This window comes from Aegilops tauschii, chromosome 2 (assembly GCF_002575655.3).
Source record: "Aegilops tauschii subsp. strangulata cultivar AL8/78 chromosome 2, Aet v6.0, whole genome shotgun sequence".
Lineage (NCBI taxonomy): Eukaryota > Viridiplantae > Streptophyta > Magnoliopsida > Poales > Poaceae > Aegilops > Aegilops tauschii.
Window position 1 is genome coordinate 60922364 of NC_053036.3, and position 20792 is coordinate 60943155.

Below are 20792 nucleotides of genomic sequence, written 5' to 3' on the forward strand. Positions count from 1 at the left end.
TTGCTTGGTTGAAACCAGGGTTGTGCATGATTTAAATATTTTGTGTGATTAAGATAGAGCATAGCCAGACTATATGATTTTGTAGGGATAACTTTCTTTAGCCATGTTATTTTGAGAAGACATAATTGCTTAGTTAGTATGCTTGAAGTATTATTACTTTTATGTCAATATTAAACTTTTATCTTGAATCTTTCGGATCTGAATATTCATACCACAATTAAGAGGGTTACATTAAAAACCATGCCAAGTAGCATTCCGCATCAAAAATTCTGTTTTTATCATTTACCTACTCGAGGACGAGCAGGAATTAAGCTTGGGGATGCTTGATACGTCTCCAACGTATCTATAATTTTTGATTGCTTCATGCTATATTATATTCTGTTTTGGACATTATTGGGCTTTATTATACACTTTCATATTACTTTTGGGACTAACCTATTAACCGGAGGCCCAGCCCAGAATTGCTGTTTTTTTTTTTGCCTATTTCAGAGTTTCGCAGAAAAAGAATATCAAACGGAGTCCAAACGGAATGAAACATTCGGGAACGTGATTTTTGGAACGAACGTGATCCAGAGGACTTGGACCCTACGTCAAGACATCAACCAGGAGGGCACAAGGTAGGGGCACGCCTACCCCCCTGGGCGCGCCCTCCACCCTCGTGGGCCCCACATTGCTCCACCGACGTACTTCTTCCTCCTACATATACCCACGTACCCCAAAACTACCAGATACGGAGCCAAAAACCTAATTCCACCGCCGCAACTTTCTGTACCCGTGAGATCCCATCTTGGGACCTTTTCCGGAGCTCCGCCGGAGGGGGCATCGATCACGGAGGGCCTCTACATCATCTCCAAGGCCTCTCTGATGAAGTGTGAGTAGTTTACCTCAGACCTTCGGGTCCATAGTTATTAGCTAGATGGCTTCTTCTCTGTTTTTGGATCTCAATACAATGTTCTCCCCCTCTCTTGTGGAGATCTATCCGATGTAATCTTCTTTTGCGGTGTGTTTGTTGAGAGTTGAGACCGATGAATTGTGGGTTTATGATCAAGATTATCTATGAACAATATTTGAATCTCCTCTGAATTCTTTTATGTATGATTGGTTATCTTTGCAAGTCTCTTTGAATTATCAGCTTGGTTTGGCCTCTAGATTGATCTTTCTTGCAATAGGAGAAGTGCTTAGCTTATGTTCAATCTTGCGGTGTCCTTTCCCAGTGACAGTAGGGGCAGCAAGGCACGTATTGTATTGTTGCCATCGAGGATAAAAAGATGGGGTTTATCCCTCTACATCATGTCATCTTTCTTAATGCGTTACTTTGTTCTTCATGAACTTAATACTCTAGATGCATGCTGGATAGCGATCGATGTGTGGAGTAATAGTAGTAGATGCAAGCAGGAGTCGGTCTACTTGTCGCGGACGTGATGCCTATATACATGATCATACCTAGATATTCTCATAACTATGCTCAATTCTATCAATTGCTCAACAGTAATTTGTTCACCCACCGTAATATTTATGCTCTTGAGAGAAGCCATTAGTGAAACCTATGGCCCCCGGGTCTATTTTCCATCGTATTGATCTTCCAACACTTAGCTATTTTTATTGCCTTTTATTTTACTTTGCATCTTTATCATAAAAATACCAAAAATATTATCTTATCATATCTATCAGATCTCACTCTCGTAAGTGATCGTGAAGGGATTGACAACCCCTTTATTGCATTGGTTGCGAGGATTTATTTGTTTGTGTAGGTGCGAGGGACTCGTGCGTGGCCTCCTACTAGATTGATACCTTGGTTCTCAAAAACTGAGGGAAATACTTACGCTACTTTACTGCATCACCCTTTCCTCTTCAAGGGAAAACCAACGCAGTGCTCAAGAGGTAGCAGTGGCACCAAACCGGGACTAAAGGGGTGAATTGGTACCGATTCGTGACACCAACCGGTACCAATGCATCCCGGTTGGTGCCACCAACCAGGACCAAAGGCCTCTGCTTCCCGCCCTTTGGGCTGCTGAAAAGAGACCTTTAGTCCCGGTTGGTGGCAATAACCGGGACTAAAGGTTGCATTGGTCCCGATTTGTGCCACGAACCGGGACCAATGCTCTGTCTATATATGCCAACGCTTGTGAAAATTTTCATTCAGTTCGTCTTCCCCGCCCTGACGCTGCCAGGCTGCCCCTCTGCCTCACCGTCGCCGTCGTCGCCCCTGCCTCCGGCGCCGTCCCACGCCGCCCTGCGCCACCCCTGCCCCGACGCCGCCGGCCCTGCCTCCTCGTCGCCATCGCCGCGCCCTGCACTGACGCCGTCGCCGTGCCCGCTGTGAGCGCCGTGCCAATCCCCTCCACCACCTCCCTGTATTGGCCGCCGCCGCGCCCCCTATGATGTTTTTTTTCAGATTATATGTATATGTGTGATTATATGTATGTGTGTATATATGTCCTGTTTTTTCTGATTTTTTATTTAGGTTGTTAGTAGATATCGATTTTAGGTTAGTGTGGAGGAAAAAGTAAAATAAGGAAAAGGAAGAAAAGAGGAAGAAGGAAGAAGGAAGAAGGAAGAAGAAGAAGAAAAAGAATGAGAGGAAAAAGTAAAATAAGAAGAGGAAGAAGGAGAAGAAGAAGGAGAAGAAGAGGAGAAATAAATAAGAAGAGGAAAAAAGAAGAAGAAGAAAGAGGAGGAGAAGAAAGGAATAGAAGAGAAGAAAAAATAGAAAATATTCTATTTTTTCTTCTTCTCCTCTATTCCTTTCTTCTTCTCCTCTTTTTTTCTTCTATTTTTTCTTCGATCTTCTCCTCTATTCCTTTCTTCTTCTCCTCTTTTTTTTCTTCTTCTTCCTCTTCTTATTTTTTATCGGGTATGTCTTTGTCGATATACCCCCTCCGCGATAACTTCAACATGAGGGGGGTCGATAAATAATAGAACTAGTTAAACTAGTTTATTTTTAGTAAGTACTACTTTATTTTATTTATAGTAAGTGCTTAGTAGTTGAACTAGTTGATTTAATAAAAACTACTTTATTTTACTATATATAGAAGTAGTTTGTTTTTAGTAAGTACTACTTTATTTTATTTATAGTAAGTGCTTAGTTGTTGAACTAGTTGATTTAATAAAACTACTTTATTTTACTATATATATAAGTAATTTATTTTTAGTAAGTACTACTTTATTTTATTTATAGTAAGTGCTTAGTAGTTGAACTAGTTGATTTAATAAAACTACTTTATTTTACTATATATAGAAGTAGTTTATTTTTAGCAAGAAAATTAATAGAACTAGTTTTTTTTTAGTTCAAGCAATTATTCCCGCATTGACGTCGACGATGCCTATCCCGCATCCTCGTCGTCGACTCGGCGGAGGAGGCCTGCTTGATCAGAGGGGCCATGTCCGGGACTGGGCTCCGCCGGGCTGGTATTGGGAGGTGCTACCTTCCGGGGGCGTAGGTTGGTGAGGAGCCAGCCCGTCATTGACCCGAACCTTGTTTGATGGCGGTCGCGTGGGCCAGTGACGGTGCCGAGGCTTCCAGACACCGCGGAAGTGGTACGTCGCCGTGTCAGCGAGGAGGACGAGCACGTCCGTCGCTACATGGTTGCGTTGGAGGGCAGGTTCGACAATACCTGGCACGTTCTTCAGGGATCTCACTGGAGCTATGATCCTGTGATGGTTCCTTCTCTTTGGGTGTCCACCGCCCGCGCCGATACCCGTCGGGCGCTACAGTTCTAGCTGTATTAGCGATGCTATATGTATGATACTATTCGAGGTGTATTAGTGATAATATTTGACGATGTACGGACGCAAGAGATGATGTAGTTTTGCTTATAATTGAATGCATGCTAATTTGAATACTATTTTATTTTACGATTTGGTTTGCTTATTGAATGCTCAAATTGGAAAACTACTCCTACTTTGAATGCTAAAATTGGAGAGCACTATGCAAGGCGTATGCATTTGATTAGTTGATAGCTTATAGGGTTTTTGTTTTTGCAGAAATCTAGGAGCCCCCTCCATCATCCCCGCCGCCGTCCCCGTCACCGACCCCCCTCCGACCTCGAGGTGAGACCAGCCAAATCTCCATGTCAATATGAGTCCTATAAGATATTTTGAAATGTTTTTGCTCATATTTTCAACCATTGAAATGTAATGGCCATCAAGTTTGAATGCTCATATGATGTAGATAAAAACATGTATATTTCCGTTCCGGCAAATTTCAGGCGCTCAATATGTCCTTTTTTAGAAAGATAATTAAACGATATTTCTGGTTGACTTTAAGTCTGTCGCGTCTCCACCATATATGAGAGGACGAAGAATCCTGACTGTTGTCGTGGGGGTAGCTTCTCCTTCGTTCCCGTGTGCTAGACAATTTGGTGTAATGCACTTGGGAACGAAAGGAGGAGCTACCATCACCGACGGTCGCAAATGTCAGAGAGAAATCAGTGAGGGAGAGTCTCCACCATATATGAGAGGACGAAGAATCCCGACTGTTGTCGTGGGGGTAGCTTCTCTTTCATTCCCGTGTGCTAGACAATTTGGTGTAATGCACTCGGGTACGAAAGGAGGAGCTACCATCACCGACGGTCGAATATATACACCACGTGAGCTGAGAGTTTTCAAGAAAAGACTCGACAGACCGATAGTCAACCCGTGATGAATAATAATGTTCTAATTTAGTTTTTGTGTACATATATTAATTATACAAGTTTAATCTTTGAATAATGAACATAGGAAATGTCGTACTCGGACGACGAAAGTCTGTCGGGGGAGTGCGACTGGTGCCACGACGACCGAGGTATGTGCGACAGGTTCCTTCAGCTGGACGAAGATCGGCGCTTCAGCATTAAGATCGAGGAGACCTTCGATATTGAAACGGTACGCAACGACGACAAGTGTTTTTTTCGTAATTAAACACGACTTCAACTATTTTAACGTGTATTTTTCATCTTTTACAATTCGACTAGCTTATCCCATGCTATGCAAGACGCTATGTCTTGGAGAGGATGGGTTTTGAAGAACATGAAAGTACGGAAACAAAGAAAATTCACCTAAGGACCCATCATGGTATGGATTTTGAAGTAAATCTGTACAATTCTGAGAGCGTAACCCATTTTGGTTGCAAGAATTGGGAAGCACTTTGCGAGATGTATGGTTTTTACGAGGGTATGCTTGTCACCATGGATCTTGGTGATCCTGACACCGCCGAAGACAATTTGGACATTTGGGTCCTTGTTGATACGCTTCCAATTCTTCCCCTATGTGAGCTTCTCAAACATAGTTATTAAGTAATTTATATTGTTTATTTCAAAATAGTTGACAGCTTATTTCCATTGATAGCTTATTTTCATTGTTCAAAGACTGTGCGGAATATGGTAGACAAAACCTACTACACCGATGGCTCAGAATTAACTTATCAGGAGAAAAATCATCTGATCGCATTTTGTACTGATCTTGAGAATTACAATATCTACTATCAAACTCCTCAACATTATCGTCAATATGTGCCACTAGTGCACGTGTTGAACTACATTAACATCCATGGAGATAAAATGGTAAGATTTTTTTACTATTACGACATCCGTGCTTCTTTTGCATAAATTCTTCTAAAACTCAACTATACATTGCTAACTATGAAGTTATTACTATGTTTTTCAACAGATAATCCCAAATGATTGTGTGCCTCATCTGATGCTGTTTCCGAAAGGTCGCGTTGATGTTATGAACTACAGCCAGGTCATCCTACGCATCACAGCTATCCATACCGGATTTCAAAAACCGATCAACACATGACGATCAACGATTGGAAAAAATGTATGGTCAAACGTACGGAGGTACTTGGAAGCAAAAGGAAGCGAAGCGCAAGAATTGGAGACAGGATGATCTCCATTCTCCATAATGGAGAGTCAGGGCCTATATTGTTTTATGCTATTTTACCTTAAAGAGGGTATTTAGGTCCTACCTAATACTCTTGATCATGTGCTAAGAACAATTAAGTAGGGTTGGTTCGATGACTATAAGGATGATGATCGATCTATGACTTGTTATTAATAACGAGTAGAAGTTGTATGATGATGATTAGTAGGACTTGTTATTATGATGATGCATGATGCGAGCATGAAGAGTTATTATATATCAGTGGGTGAAATGAACATGGATTAGATTGAAGTGAAGGCAACACGTGGTGCATGTCGAAAGTAGTACTAATCCAAACTTGATCAAGTTAGGATTAGTATTACTTTCGACATGCACCACATGTTGCCTTCACTTCAATCTAAACCATGTTTAGGCATAGTAGTAGCGCTAGTAAACCAAGCACGGAGATAAGAGATGGCACTTCTCTCTATTACACTACTAGGGAAAACCTTATACACAGAATCTTACCAGTAGCGCGTGTTAAAATGAGGTGCTACTGCTAATTAGCAGTAGCGCGTTGACATAAAGGGCGCTACTGCTATCCACTTAGCAGTAGCGCGGCAGGAACAAAACGCGCTACTACTATAATTGCGAGACCGTTGCCGACATGCTAGGTATAGTAGCAGCGCCCTTCTACAAACCGCGCTACTGCTATAAAATTAGTAGCATCGCACTTTTAGTGTAGGGTGCTACTGCTAAGTTTAAACTTGTCCACAGGACGGGCCCAGCTTAGCAGTAGCGGGTTTGTTAGGAGCGCGCTACTGCTACGGACTTTAGCAGCAGCGCGTTTTCTTTTCCCACGCTATTGCTAAAGCTATTTTGACCTAACCCCCCGCGCGGGCTTCCCTCCTCTGCTTCCTCCCCCAATTCCCCACTCTCTCTTCTCCCCTCGTCGCCTCTGCCAGAGCCCCTGCCCTCGCCCTCGCCGGAGCCCCTGCCCTCGCTCTCCTCCGGATTCTGCCCTCGACGTCGCCGCGCGCCTGTGCCTCCTCCTCCTCGACCTTGCCGGAGCCCCTGCCCTCGCTCTCCGCCGCCGTCTCCCTCGACCCGCCTCGCTGCCGTCTCCCCCGACCCCGCCTCGCCGCCGTCTCCCCCGACCCCGCCTCGCCGCGCCTCGGTGCCACCGTCTCCCCCAACCCCATCTCTTTTTTTTCTGTTTTTCACTGTAGTTTTTTACTATTGTATAATGTAGTTTTTTAAATGTTTTTAGTAAGTGTTTAAAATAATTAGTAAGTAAATTAATAAACTAGTTGAACTAGTTTAGTTTTAGTAAGAACTAGTTGAATTAATACAACTAATGTATTTTTAGTAAGAAAATTAATATAACTAGTTGAACTAGTTTATTTTTAGAAAGAACTAGTTTATTTCTATTTATAGTAAGTTTATATTTAGTAAGAACTAGTTGAATTAATAGAACTAGTTGAACATGTCACATTTGTTGTTATTTTTTTAGTTTAAGCAATTATTCCCGCATCGACGTCGATACCCGTCGTTTGCTGCGGTTTTATTTGTATTAGTGATGTTATATGTATGATATTATTCGGGATGTATTAGTGATAACTTATAGGGTTTTTGTTTTTGCAGAAATCAAGGAGCCCCTCCATCATCCCCGCCGTCGTCCCCATCACCGACCCCCTCCGACCTCGAGGTGAGACCAGCCAAACATGTATATCTTGTGTTGCTCAAATAGGATATGTGGTTGCCCAAGTGGCCGGTCATGTTCAGGTTATACCTTCGAGTGGCCTATGTTTTGCCGGAGTGTTGATTAATTTCTGTTCCGGCAAATTTCAGGCGCCCGATATGTCATGTTTTAGCAAAGGTCATGCCGGAATTATCCGTGAATTTTGGCATGACTTGTGCTAGAATATGTAGGAAATATCGAGTGGCCTGGATTTTCTAGAAAGATATTTAAACGATATTTCTGGTTGACTTTAAGTCTATCGAGGCCGAAGAATCCCAACTGTTGTCGTGGGGGTCGTTTCTCCTTCTTCTCCGGGTGCTAGACAATTTGGTGTAATGCACTAGGGGAAGGAGGAGTAACGACCATCACCGACGGTCGCAAATGTCAGAGAGGAATCAGTGAGGGAGCTTCTCTTTTGTTCCCGTGTGCTAGACAATTTGGTGTAATGCACTCGGGTACGAAAGGAGGAGCTACCATCACCGACGGTCGAATATATATACCACGTGAGCTGAGAGTTTTCAAGAAAAGACTCGACAGACCGATAGTCAACCCGTGATGAATAATAATGTTCTAATTTATTTTTTGTGTACATATATTTAATTGTACAAGTTTAATCTTTGAATTATGAACATAGGAAATGTCGTACTCGGACGACGAAAGTCTCCCGGGGGAGTGCGACTGGTGCCACGATGACCGAGATATGTGCGACAGGTTCCTTGACCTGGACGAAGATCGGCGCTTCAGCATTAAGCTCGAGGAGACCTTCGATATTGAAACGGTACGCAACGACGACAAGTGGCTTTTTCGTAATTAAGCACGACTTCAACTATTTTAACGTGTACTTTTCATCTTTTGCAATTCGACTAGCTTATCCCATGTTATGCAATACGCTATGTCTTGGAGAGGATGAGTTTTGAAGACCATGAAAGTATGGAAATGAAGAAAATTCACCTAAGGACCCATCATGGTATGGATTTTGAAGTAAATCTGTACAATTCTGAGAGTGTAACCCATTTTGGTTGCAAGAATTGGGAAGCACTTTACGAGATGTATGGTTTTTATGAGGGTATGCTTGTCACCATGGATCTTGGTGATCCTGACACCGCCGAAGACAATTTGGACATTTGGGTCCTTGTTGATACGCTTCCAATTCTTCCCCTATGTGAGCTTCTCAAACATAGTTATTAAGTAATTTATATTGTTTATTTCAAAATTGTTGACACCTTATTTCCATTGATAGCTTACTTTCATTCTTCAAAGAATGTGCGGAAGATGGTAGACAGAACCAACTACACCGAAGGCTCTGAGTTAACTTATCAGGAGAAAAGTCATCTGGTCGCATATTGTACTGATCTTGAGAATTACAATGCCTTTTATCGAACTCCTCCAAATTATGGTGAATACGTGCCACTAGTGCACGTGTTGAACCACTATAACTTCCATGGAGATATCCTGGTAAGATTTTTTACTATTACAACATCCGTGCATCTTTTGCATACTTCTAAAACTAAACTACATTGCTAACTACAAAGTTATTACTATGTTTTTCAACAGAAAATCCCGATGGATTGTGTGCCTCATTTGATGTATCAGAATGGTCGCCTTGATGTTTTGAACATACAGCCAGGTCATCCTACGAATCTCACCTGTCCATATCGGATTTCCAAAATCGGTGAACACATGGTAATCAAAGAATGGAAAAAATGTATGGACAGTCGTAAGGAGGTTCTTGAAAGCAAGATTGTGCGAAAGGCAAGAATTGGAGACAGGATAATCTCCATTCTCCATAATGGAGAGTCAGGGGCTATCTTGTTTTATGCTATTTTACCTAGGAGAATGTAGTAGGTCCTAGCTAATACTCATGATCATGTGATAAGGTAGTAGGTCCTAAGATAATGTAGTAGGTCCTATGAGGTACAATATGTTTATGAGAGTTGATGATAATGAGTAGTTGTGATTATGTCTAGTGACCAACTTGTATGTGATGTCTTATTGATGAAAACGATGATCATGAGGAGGTGTTATATGACAATGATGTATTATGATGATAAGTTGTTAATGATATGATGATGATGATGATATATTATATCATTGGGTGAAAGAACCGCGGATTAGTTTCAAGTGGATGTCCATCCACTTGAAACTAGTCCACGGTTCTTTCTCCCAGTGATGTAATAACTCATTATGATGTAAAATCATTCTCTAAATTGCTGCGGTATGAAAACTTGTATAAAGGTGTATGAATACAACATGAAATAAAAAAAATACGGAATAATTGTAGTAGCGCGTTCTAGGAGAAGTGCTACTACTAATTACCAGTAGCGCTCATAGTACAAAGCGCTGCTACTAAGTCGATATAGCAGTAGCGCGATCCGACCCACGCTACTGCTAATCTTTAGCTGTAGCGCCTTACTAGTAGCGCCGCACCCCGCGCTACTGATAGGCTTTAAACACGTGCTACTGCTAGGGTTTTCCCTAGTAGTGTTAGCTAGCTAACACCCTAAATTAACCCCCCAAAACCCCCCAAACCCACCCCCTTTCAAAAAAACCTCAGCTCCTGCCAGCTGCTGACGCGTGGATGCCTTTTGGTCCCGGTTGGTGGTGCTACCAACCGGGACCAAAGGCCCTCCTGCCTGGGCTCGCCGCAGCGGCCACGTGGAGGCCCATCTGTCCCGGTTGGTGTAAGAACCGGGACTAAAGGTATAGGGCTTTAGTACCGACCCTTTAGTCCCGGTTCCTCAACCGGGACAAATGGCCCTTTTTCTACTAGTGTATGTGCATCTTCGTTTATTGCCCCTGCCAACTAAACTACGTATCCACAAATATATAGGGCAAGGAGTTGCCCATTGACTACTAGAAAGTTAGCTGAAACAATAGAGTAAGTTGCGCATATAGCTGGTAAGGTAGGTGGGGCATGGTATGACATTAGTGAAAAACTATATCATCCAGAAATAGGGAAGGGGAGGGTTGCATATCGACTATTCGGTAGTTGTCCGAGGTAGTAGACTAGTTGCACATCACTAAAAAATAATTGTCATGGTTGCTAGGTTGCAAATCTCATAAGAATTTCGATCATGCAGCCTCAAAAATGATTTTGAAAAAATGTGCACCATGTTGTACTAAAATTGCACGATGTGGTAACATAGTTGCATATAGTACCAAAGTTGGCATAAAAAATTCGTCAAAACGTATCTATGTAGGATCTAGTTTCAGAGATCTCGTCGTGATGATTCCAACGGTGAAAATGGATCTGAATGCCGACACATGGTTTGAAGAGAGATCACGTTGAACAACCACATCATCATCCAATACAACCACCTTTTTTAGATCCTTGAATATTTCAGGAATAAAGATATGTGAATGGTTGAACAATGACAAGTACTCTATTCTTGTCTGCTCAGTGGGCCGCTCGGTGCTCCTGATGAGAACACGAAACTCCTCAGGCAAATACTCTCGCGTACTAAACTTTGGTAGCTTCTCTAAAAACGGGCCAAACCCATATACTCGCTGGAATTATATGGGTTCGTCCCTTTTACAGGGTTTGCTAGAGATGCTCTAACCGTTCAAAACAAACTCATGGAAGAGTTGGAGCGCCCGATGACAGACCCGGCGTCAACGCAAACAAGAATCCCAGCCTCGATCGGGAATTGGGCAAAATGGTCGGTAATTAGACCCAAGCGCCTGTTGCTAGGAGAAATGCTACATTTACGCGCTCATTCCTACCGAATGGAGTTACGGGCTGAGTTGGGAAACCGTGATTGGAATTAGGAGAGGGTGGGTCCCGCACTTAAAATCAAGGGAAGAGACTGGTGGAGAGGAGTCCGTAAGTGGTATCCGTGGAGATTTTGCCCGTAAGTCAAGCCGCGTGCTCCGTTGTGTGAGGGTATAGTTACTCGGTCAGGAGATCAAGGCCATCTTAATGTTGTTACTTACTGACTTTTTGTGAGGTACTCCCTGATAAGTTAATGAACACATTAAAATACGTCTATATACATTCAAATTAAAGAAAAAGTCAAAACATTTTATAATAGTAAACGGAGGGAGTATTTAACTTTGTGTTGATGCCTATCTTTTTTTTAAACTTGTTATACGTAACACTAGCATTTATAGCACAAGGGGCAGTTTGGATATGAGAAAAAGCTGTCCTTTGCAACTAGGGAACTGTTGTCTCCCAACTATCGATGTAACTAAGTAAAAGAATTGTGTGCACAAGCGAAACTCATTTCTTGCATTTTAATTGATTCGTACCGATGAATAATTTCCATCGATCAAGAATCGATTGTTGTACACTAAAACGACGCCTTGCAAGCACACATTGCTTTGATATGTACTACTCCCTCTATAAATTTTATAAGAGGGAGTAGCTTTTAGTACTCGATAGTTATTTATTTATTTTTGACGGGTAGTACTCGATAGTTATTAATACGGCATGAGTGCAAGTATTCCACTTCTTAATTAAACTGTATGTAGGAAATGTGCAGCGATGATTTGAGAATTTACCGCCCACAGTGCAATGTGCACGGTTTGCATAAACATAGAAGCTCTAATGTACTCCAATTCGTAATTAAAATCAAATGTTATTCCCTTCATCCCATAATATAAGAGCGTTTTTGACACTACATTAGTGTAAAAAATGCTCTTATATTATGGGACGGAGGGAGTATTTACCACAATCTTATAATTAGTTGATATGCCTTTGATACTTTTTTGTGTATGAATTATCTATCAAAACACACATCTATTCCTCGGGCACAAAACAAAAAGATTGACATCGAAGAAAAAATTAAATGCTTTATTTGCTCCCATTCTTTCTTTTTTTAGGGAAAGCCATCATGGCTAGCTTTAACAAAAATTAAACAGGGATTACATCGTGCACAAGGTTTGGAACTAGGCAGCCCGGAGGCTTCCCCATCCAACAACTAGAAATCTTATTATTTGCTCCCATCCTTGAATTATCTATAAATGGCATATTAACTGGTGAGTTTTTTATGACACCATTATCCGTGAATCTGAATGGTATAGCTACTACTTTTTCCCATGCGCAACCTTGAATTATCCCCCGGGGGTGGGCTGGCTCTCTCATCTATATTAACCAATCATAAGCTGATAAAATAATTCTCTTTGTAAAGCCCTATAACTTATTTATACGTGTAGCATTACTGGTAACGTCCTTATAAGCGCGGAGGAACAAATAAAGCGACAAACCTTCCAAAATGTGTAAAAATTGGCATCATCTCAACATCCTATTCCTATGTTGTTGCTATTATTGTGTCGAGGGGTCTAGGACATGGCCGGCGAAGACGACGGCGCCGGTCCCTTCCTCCACAATGAAGTAGGCGAACGGATGATCGGCGACGAAATCCACCGGTGGCGGCAGCCTCAGCCTGGCCGCGCACCCAATGAACATCTGACACATGGTTACGGCCGCGGCCTCGGTGCCTTCCTCGTTCACCTCGATGACCGCTTTGTGGACGACCTCGCTCAGGACCAGCGGGAGGCCCGAGCGGTCGTCCTCCGTCATGTCGGACAGGTCGGGCGCCTCGCTGAACGGCAGGCCGAGGCCCAGCTTGTTGAGGACGCCGACGATGCTGTCATGGAAGGAGAGCTTGAACTTGGGCACCCGGAACTCACCGACGTCCACCTTCTGAGTAGGCAGGTGCTCGTGCAAGAAGCCCGGCCGGGAAGCAATCGCGTCGAGAAGGCTGCGCAGGCCGTCGTCGGCGTCCGGGAGGAAGATGCACATGGAGAACTGTGTGGGGCTAGAGCTGGAGCTGGGCAAGCCGGCGAGACGGGAAGATGCGTTGGGCTGGCGAGCAGCATGAGAGAATCGATCAGGATGGCCAAGCGGGGCACGGTTAGGGAAGAACGGGGCGGGCTTCGTGGGATCACGGTGAAAGATTTCGGTGCGTCTGTCTTGCGTGCTCGCGTCGTCTCTGGGATGGAGCGGCGGGCGCGCACGCGCGTCCCCCATCTCGTACTTAAGCTTGAGCACCTTGAACCCGGCGTGCACAGCCACGAACTGCATCTTCCAGCTCTGCATGAAGGGCACGTCGACGGGGCCGCCGGCCCGGCGGAACGGCGCGTCGGCGATGTGCCTCTTTTCAAAGGGCTTCTCCCACTTGCCCTTGAAGTAGACGGCGTTACCGAGCACGACGCGAGTGAGCGGGCTCACCGAACCCTTGCCGAGGACGGAGTCGATCAGGTCGTTGGTGGCGCGCGCCGCCCACGCGTTGATCAGCTGGCGCGAACCCTCGGGGTCGCCGCGGAAGTCCACGGTGGAGGCCTCGGCACCGTACGCGCCGTCCACGACGGCCCTGCGGAACCCGGGCTTGAGCGGGCACGCCATGTCTGGGGACCAATTAGTTAACGAGACTCCTTCGGGAGCCTCGCAACAACCAGCGCCACTTGGGCGCGCTCTCAGCCATTCACCACGTGTCGCGCTCTGGACGTTTCCTTCAGATTTTTTTTTCGCACGCGTTTTCGGCTTTTTAAACAGGTTTTTTCGACGTTTTGGTTTTCCCCCGGTCTTCCTTAGAGTTTCGACCAAAAAAAAATTTGCGCGAAAAAACGCGTTTACTTTTTTTTTCTTTTGTCAAAAGTCACGTTTTTTCTTTCGCGAGAGGCACGGTTGTGCTTTAGCGAGAGTCACGGCCGTGTCTTTTGGAAATGAAAAAACGCGTTTTCTGTTTTTTTTTCTTTCGCGAGACTCACGGGTTTACTTCCGCGAGAGGCACGGTTGTGCTTTCGTGGGAGTCACGGCCGTGCCTCTCGGAAAGGGAAAAACAAAATTCGTTTTCTGTTTTTTTTCGCGAGAGTCACGGTTTTGCTTCCGTGAGAGGCACGGTTGTGCTTTTGCGAGAGTCACGGCCGTGCCTTTCGGAAAGGGGAAAAAATACGCGTTTTCTGTTTTTTTTCTTTCACGAGAGTCACGGTTTTGCTTTTGCCAGAGGCACGGTTGTGCTTTCGCGAGAGTCACGGGCGTGCCTATTTTGGAAAGGGAAAAAAACGCGTTTTCTGTTTTTTTTCTTTCCACGAGAGTCACGGTTTTGCTTCCACGAGAGGTAAGGTTGTGATTTCGCGAAAGGCACGGGCGTGCCTTTTTCGAAAAGGGAAAAAAACCGTGCTCCCGGTTTGATTTTTTCGTCCGGTTCTTTTCGTCCGCTTTTTTCGTGAAAAAAAAAGTTCGTCAAAACCTATCAACATGGATCTAGTTTTAAAGATCTCGACGCGAGGAATCCAATAGTGAAAACGGTTTGAGATTTGGACGCACGGTTTAAGAGATAAAACGTTTTGAATAAACGAATCTACAAAAAAAACTCCCAGGTTGTGACAAGTGGCGCTACATGTGCGTCACTTGTCATGACCTGGAAAGATGGAGTGTTCTTTGCAACGAGTACTCCTTAATTAGTGATTTCGCCATGTCGCTCCAGACGCCGCACGCGAACGCCACGCGCGGGCCGCCGGAGCCCGACCGGTCCTGCAGCCAGGGGCGGGCCCACGTTGGTCCAGCGGGTAGCCCATGACACCGGGTAAAAATCTATTTTACCTTACACATACAGAGCCCACGAAGACTGGGACACCCCTAAATTTGTTGCTGGGACACCCCGTACAGAGACCAAAAGGCCACAACTAGCTAACTAGGCCCCAGACCGCCCAGCGGGAAGGCCCAGTACATATATCGATCGATCAGGATCGATTCATCAATACGTTGCCTATCTCCTCGCCTTTTCCGTTGTTCGTCTACTCGCCGCTTCGCGTCGTGCCCCTGTACGCCGTGCTCGCAGTCGCCCCTATCGCTAGATCGCCCCAATTCGCCCAATCAGTGAAGAAAGAAAGAATAGGTATGCTGCATCAGACCCAATTTGGTGTGTGTCTGCCTCTATTGCAATTTGCAAATTCTGTTACAATTCTTGTTTTGTTTCCCTAACCCTAGGAAATTAGGGCTACGGGATAAGACCAGAAATTATGATCGTGTTGGCTATTGGACTATTTGGCTATTGTAGTGGTCAGTGGAGAACAAAATGTCAGTATTGCAATACTCTAGGAGACTAGGACGGCTGGAAGCAGCGGCAAAGTGATACTGATGCAGTAATTGATCGCTTTGAGGCCATGAAAGAAAATAAGAAACCATTTTAGAAAGGTAATTGTTGTAACTTACTTATTACACTTATCGCAAAAAACTTATTACACAGCTGTAATTAATATGTTGCTAAGTGGTTTTGTTTCTTTTGATTTGAACAGGATCAGGATCTAGTGTTGCATTTTCTCATCATCACTTATACTTTATTCATAATTTGAACACTTTGATTCTCCTTTACTGTGTAATTTCCTACAATCAGCTAGTATTTCAAGTGAACTCTTTATTTTGCACCTTTGGTAATCATATTTACGATCATATCGTATTCTAGGTATATTTTATTGTTAACTGTGTTACTTTTATCTATATTATGACTTGATATCCACGTATATGTGATAGACATGGGACCCCGGGTCATTTTTGTCCTGGGTCCGCCCGCGTCCCCTGCCGCGCGCACGACGAACGCGTCGAGCTTGCCACGGGACGGCGCGCCAAGGAAGCGGAGGATCTCGTCCAGGGTGGCACCGCGGGCGCCGGCCGCAACGAGCGCTAGCGCGGTGTAGATGGACAGTGGCGAGAAGACCAGGTTGTTGTTTGCGTGCTTGTCGGCCAGGGCCCGCGCGAGGCCGGCGGATAGCGCCGCCAGCCCCTCGGAGCCGGAGTCGCCGCCGGCAGGCTGCGGCTGATGCCTCCTCGTCGGCCCGGCTCCTTGGAAGTCCATCATATTGTATCGAATCGATAGAGGGTTTAGAATCGCTGACGGATCTGATTACTTTGCTTCGGTTGCTGTTTACGAGTTGCTAATATAAGGGTTTGGGGGTTTGGAGTATTTGTATTGCAGAGTTTTTTTTTTTTTTGAGAAAGCATTGCAGAGTTGAGCCAATGCGTGATCGTTACCCGTTCTTGCGAGAAGCAAGGGATGTCGTGAACGGTGGGAGGTCAAAGAAAGAGAATTGACCTCTGAATACAGTGATCCTATGGCCCGGTCGGTAAACTATTCCCGAGAGAGGAGAAGTAGAAACATCAATCTGTATTTTCGTATCATATTCCAGCAGCTCCAACATGGCCCCTTGTTTTTACTACAATTTGATATAGTGAATCCAGTAATGCAGACAGCCCTTTTGAAAGCGCTTTTAAAGCCCCTGACTCTCAAAAAGAGCTGGAGGTTTTGTGCTCCTCTACTCTAGTCGTCCTCTTCTATTTCGGGCAGTAGCTCAGCCCGTTCCGGGAATCTGGGACGGAGGACTCGTAATATCTCTATAGATCTGGCAAAAGCCAAAGACCCCTAACGTCAGGGGCTGACCACTGAGCTCACTCAGGCCCCGCTGGGCGGGCCACACTAAGACCAAAATGGGTTTTTTGATTGGATTGGGAATTCCCTCTTTTTTAATCCTTTTCTACTTTTTCTTTTCTATATCTCTAACCCACACTACTCAGCAAGGGTGAAAGAATGACAAAGAGACTGACATCACAGAGGATGGGAAGGACCCAATCGCCTGCCTCTTTCTTGGTCCACCCCCAGCTTCACCAATAGCATAGACTCTATCAGTCGAAGAGATCAGCAGGTACGAGGATAATAGAGACAGAGATAAAGGCTTCGTCAGCAGAGACGAGAGCGGGGCCCTTCCGTAAATATCCCATTTCAAAAATCGAAACAATCGGGACTTTTCAGAGATTGGATGCAGTTACTAATTCATGATCTGGCATGTACAGAATGAAAACTTCATTCTTGATTCTACGAGAATTTTTATGAAAGCGTTTCATTTGCTTCTCTCCTGCGAGACACGACTCAACTACTTTTTACAATTGACAGGGTAGCCCGGCCCTAGCCCATTGAGTGCTCTACCTCGGGCCATCGACATCATACGCTCTACTGAAAAGCACTCGACGAGGCCTCTACGACAGAAGAGATTCTTCCCCGTTTCTGCCCGGACGATTCCATCAAATAAATAAAAATAAAAGTGAAGAGGAAAACGCCGTCATATTCTTATCTTTGGGATAGGAGCAGCCAAATCGCTACCCGCTAAATCCAAATGTGCTTAGCCGCTATTTAAGCCGTCAAAAGGGGAATCCAGGCTCTATATATCCATATCTCGTATTTATTTTCTCGTAGTTCGTAGGCCAAATCTGAGGCTGCGGATGTCACATATATATGTGATGCATCCTCGTCTGCTTACCAGATAATGAGCTATTTCTAGGATCTAGCAGTGCGTACTAACTTTTGACGGGTTGATGGTGAGGATCAAGTATATGACCTATATTCCTCACTATTAGAGGACTTCAAAGAGGAGATTCCATCATCAGTATCGACAGGCCTAGTTCTTTTCCTTTGCTTATGCAGGGCAAGAATTTGTCGAGTTCAATCAGTACAATAAGAAATCCTAAGTATTTTTTTGGTCAGGCGACACCCAGATTTGAACTGGGGATAAAGGATTTGACCGAACAGTGCTAAGCAAAGAAAAACACTCTTATTTCTATGCTCGATTCAATCTCTACTCATCTGCTTTTAGTTCTACTTTCTGTATACGAAGTCCGAGCTTTTCGAGCTGCTCAGTTCTCGCTATGTCATTTCTTACCAACTCGGGTGGGTTCTCACACCAAAGTTCCTTTGTTTCGGGCAAGCCCAATTACAAACAAAAGAGAAGGTCGGTCCCGTACTCAAACCAAATCATAAGGGCGGTACTCACTCGGATGGAAGAATCCCAGGTCGGTCCCATACCCGGGTTCCTGATTTCGGTATCTGAATCTTCCTGAATTCAAGTAGAGAATACCAGGGCTTTCTTCTTCTTTGATTTTCCTTGTCGGGTAAGTTCCGACCCGCACGAAAGGCGTAACGATCTGGGCACTGTCTCTCCTGGGTTCTATACCCGATTCAACACTAGAGCATGCAGCCGATCCTGGATACATAACTATATAAAGTGTGCAGTTTTGGATCTTTATTGGTAGCCAGTCTTTCTGTTCAGGAGCTCCTTCAGCGCCCAGGGATTGACGTCGGACTGGAGTCGGCTCAACATGAAATCAAGCATGGTGCGATAGTCTTCTTCACGGAGCTCCTCTCCGTTCTTCAGAGTAATATCACGCAATGTGCTCCCTCTTTCCTCCCTCCTTGGAGCTCGTCCATTCGTTGGGTGATCCCTTGCTCTCACGTTCGAGTGTTTGCTCGTCGTTTAGGCCGGTGAGTTACATTTTTGCTCATTGCAGTCGCCTCCGGGGTTCTTCGTGATCGTTACGTTTACGTTCTCAAATTTGTATCGTCTCGGCCTGGGTTTCCTGTTAGATTTCCTTTGGACGCCGATAACTGCCACACGTGTGGCACAATAGACACCCGACCACACGACCATGTGTGGCATGTACAGCAGCAGCCCACACGACTCTGTGTGGGCGACATTAAACTGCCCACACGTGTGGCAGGAGGAGCACCCTACCACACGACTCTATATTTATTTATTTTTTTGAGACAACCACACGACTCTATGTCAACGTACACTTTCGGTGCGGGATCGATCCCAGACCAAACGATTCCTGTTGGCCCAACATGACGCTGAACCAGCCAGCCCAACAACAACAAAAACACGTGCAGCCCAGTTACCTATTGCTTCACTAAAACAAGCCAAAAAACATAACCAGAACCGTGTGTATATAAAAATTAAAAACAATACAGTTGCCCTATAGTACATTACATACGTGCCAACAAAAACAATTTGACATGTGTCGGAAAAAAATTGCCATGGCAACAAGTTTGATAGAGTTGCCGTATACAAATGGTTTCTATTAAAAATTCTCATTGATCTAATTATGAAAATTATATGGTCTAAAAGTACAGGAATAGCCATGGTCTAAGTATTAAACAATGTCAAAGCAAAAACTGCAGATTGAATATACCTATAGTAAAAAAACAGGTTGAAATTTTGCTATGACATCTGCTATATGATGGCAAATTGTATGAATTTGCCATGGAAAATATTGTTGTTTCCCTAGCTAAAAACATGGCAAGTTTGCAGCGGGGGTGCATATCAACTTGTCATCACATAAAAATTCAAACAATGCCATGTTTTCAAAAAACAAAACAAAAATCATGGTCGTCATCACGGAGGACGACCTCCTGGTCGGCGTCTAGCCCGAGGGAGGAGCTACATTGCCATGGTCAAATAAAAAGTAACTTTTGCCATGTTGCAAAAGAAAAAGAACATTGCCATGATCCATAAACTACATTTGCCATGCTTGAACTTAGTTTTCCATGGTGCAAATAAAATTGCGATGGTATTAAACGAGAAACATGAGTAAATCTAATGTTGCCATAGTCCCGTTAAAGAAGAAAATTTGCCATGTTGCAAAAAAGGAAAGAAAATTCGCCATGGTCCTTAAAATTGGAAATTGCCATGCTCCAAAAATTGCATTTGCCATGGTACACACACTAAGTTTGCCATGGTCCTGTTTGAAAACAAAATTTGCAAGGTTGTAAAAGAAGGAAGAAAATTTGCCATGCTCCATAAACTACCGTTGCCATGAAAGATGCACTGAGATTGCCATGGTCCCGTTGAAAAAAATAAAATTTGCCATGTTGCAAAAAGAAAGAAAATTTTCCATGATCTATATAATAATAAAATTTCCATGCCCCATTAACTACATTTGCCATGATACATACACTAAGTTTGCCATGGTCCCATTCAAAAAAAATTGCCATGTTACAAAGGACAAAAATTTGCCATGCTCCATGAACTACCATTGCCATGAAAGAAAATTTGCCATGGTCCCGTTCAAAAACAGAAAATTTGTATGATGCATAGAATAAAAAATGCCATGATCCATACACTATAATTCCCATGATGCATGCACTAAATTTTCCTTGGTCCCGTTCGAAAGAAAAATGCCATGTTGCAAAAAAAAAAAGAGAAGCCATTTGCCATGGTTCATATAATAAAATTGCCATGTTCCATAAACTACATTTGCCATGATCTATTAAACTAAAACGTCGTGGTCTAAACAAAAGTGATTTTTGGCCATGTTGCGAACAAAAGAAATTGCCATGCTCCGTAAACTACATTTTCCCGTGCTCCATGAAAGTAAATTGCCATGGTCCAAAAATATGAAGCAATTTTTCCATGTTGAAAAAGAAAAGAGAAAATTGCCATG

The 20792-nt window shown here is 43.9% G+C and overlaps 2 protein-coding genes across 2 annotated transcripts; both read right to left on the reverse strand.

Annotated features, from left to right (window-relative positions):
* Nucleotides 1-11222: 11222 nt before the first annotated feature.
* LOC141041528 (putative serpin-Z8) lies at nt 11223-13928 on the reverse strand. The gene has a single exon (XM_073507968.1). The coding sequence runs from the start codon at nt 13926-13928 to the stop codon at nt 12846-12848; it is 1083 nt and encodes a 360-aa protein (XP_073364069.1). The 3' UTR covers nt 11223-12845.
* A 1011-nt stretch (nt 13929-14939) lies between these two features.
* LOC109746398 (serpin-Z2A-like) lies at nt 14940-16380 on the reverse strand. The gene is made up of 2 exons (XM_020305517.2): nt 16117-16380; nt 14940-15059 (listed from the first exon to the last, which is right to left on the reverse strand). Exons 1-2 carry the CDS (start codon nt 16378-16380, stop codon nt 14940-14942), a joined length of 384 nt encoding a protein of 127 aa, XP_020161106.2.
* Between the last annotated feature and the right edge of the window lie 4412 nt (nt 16381-20792).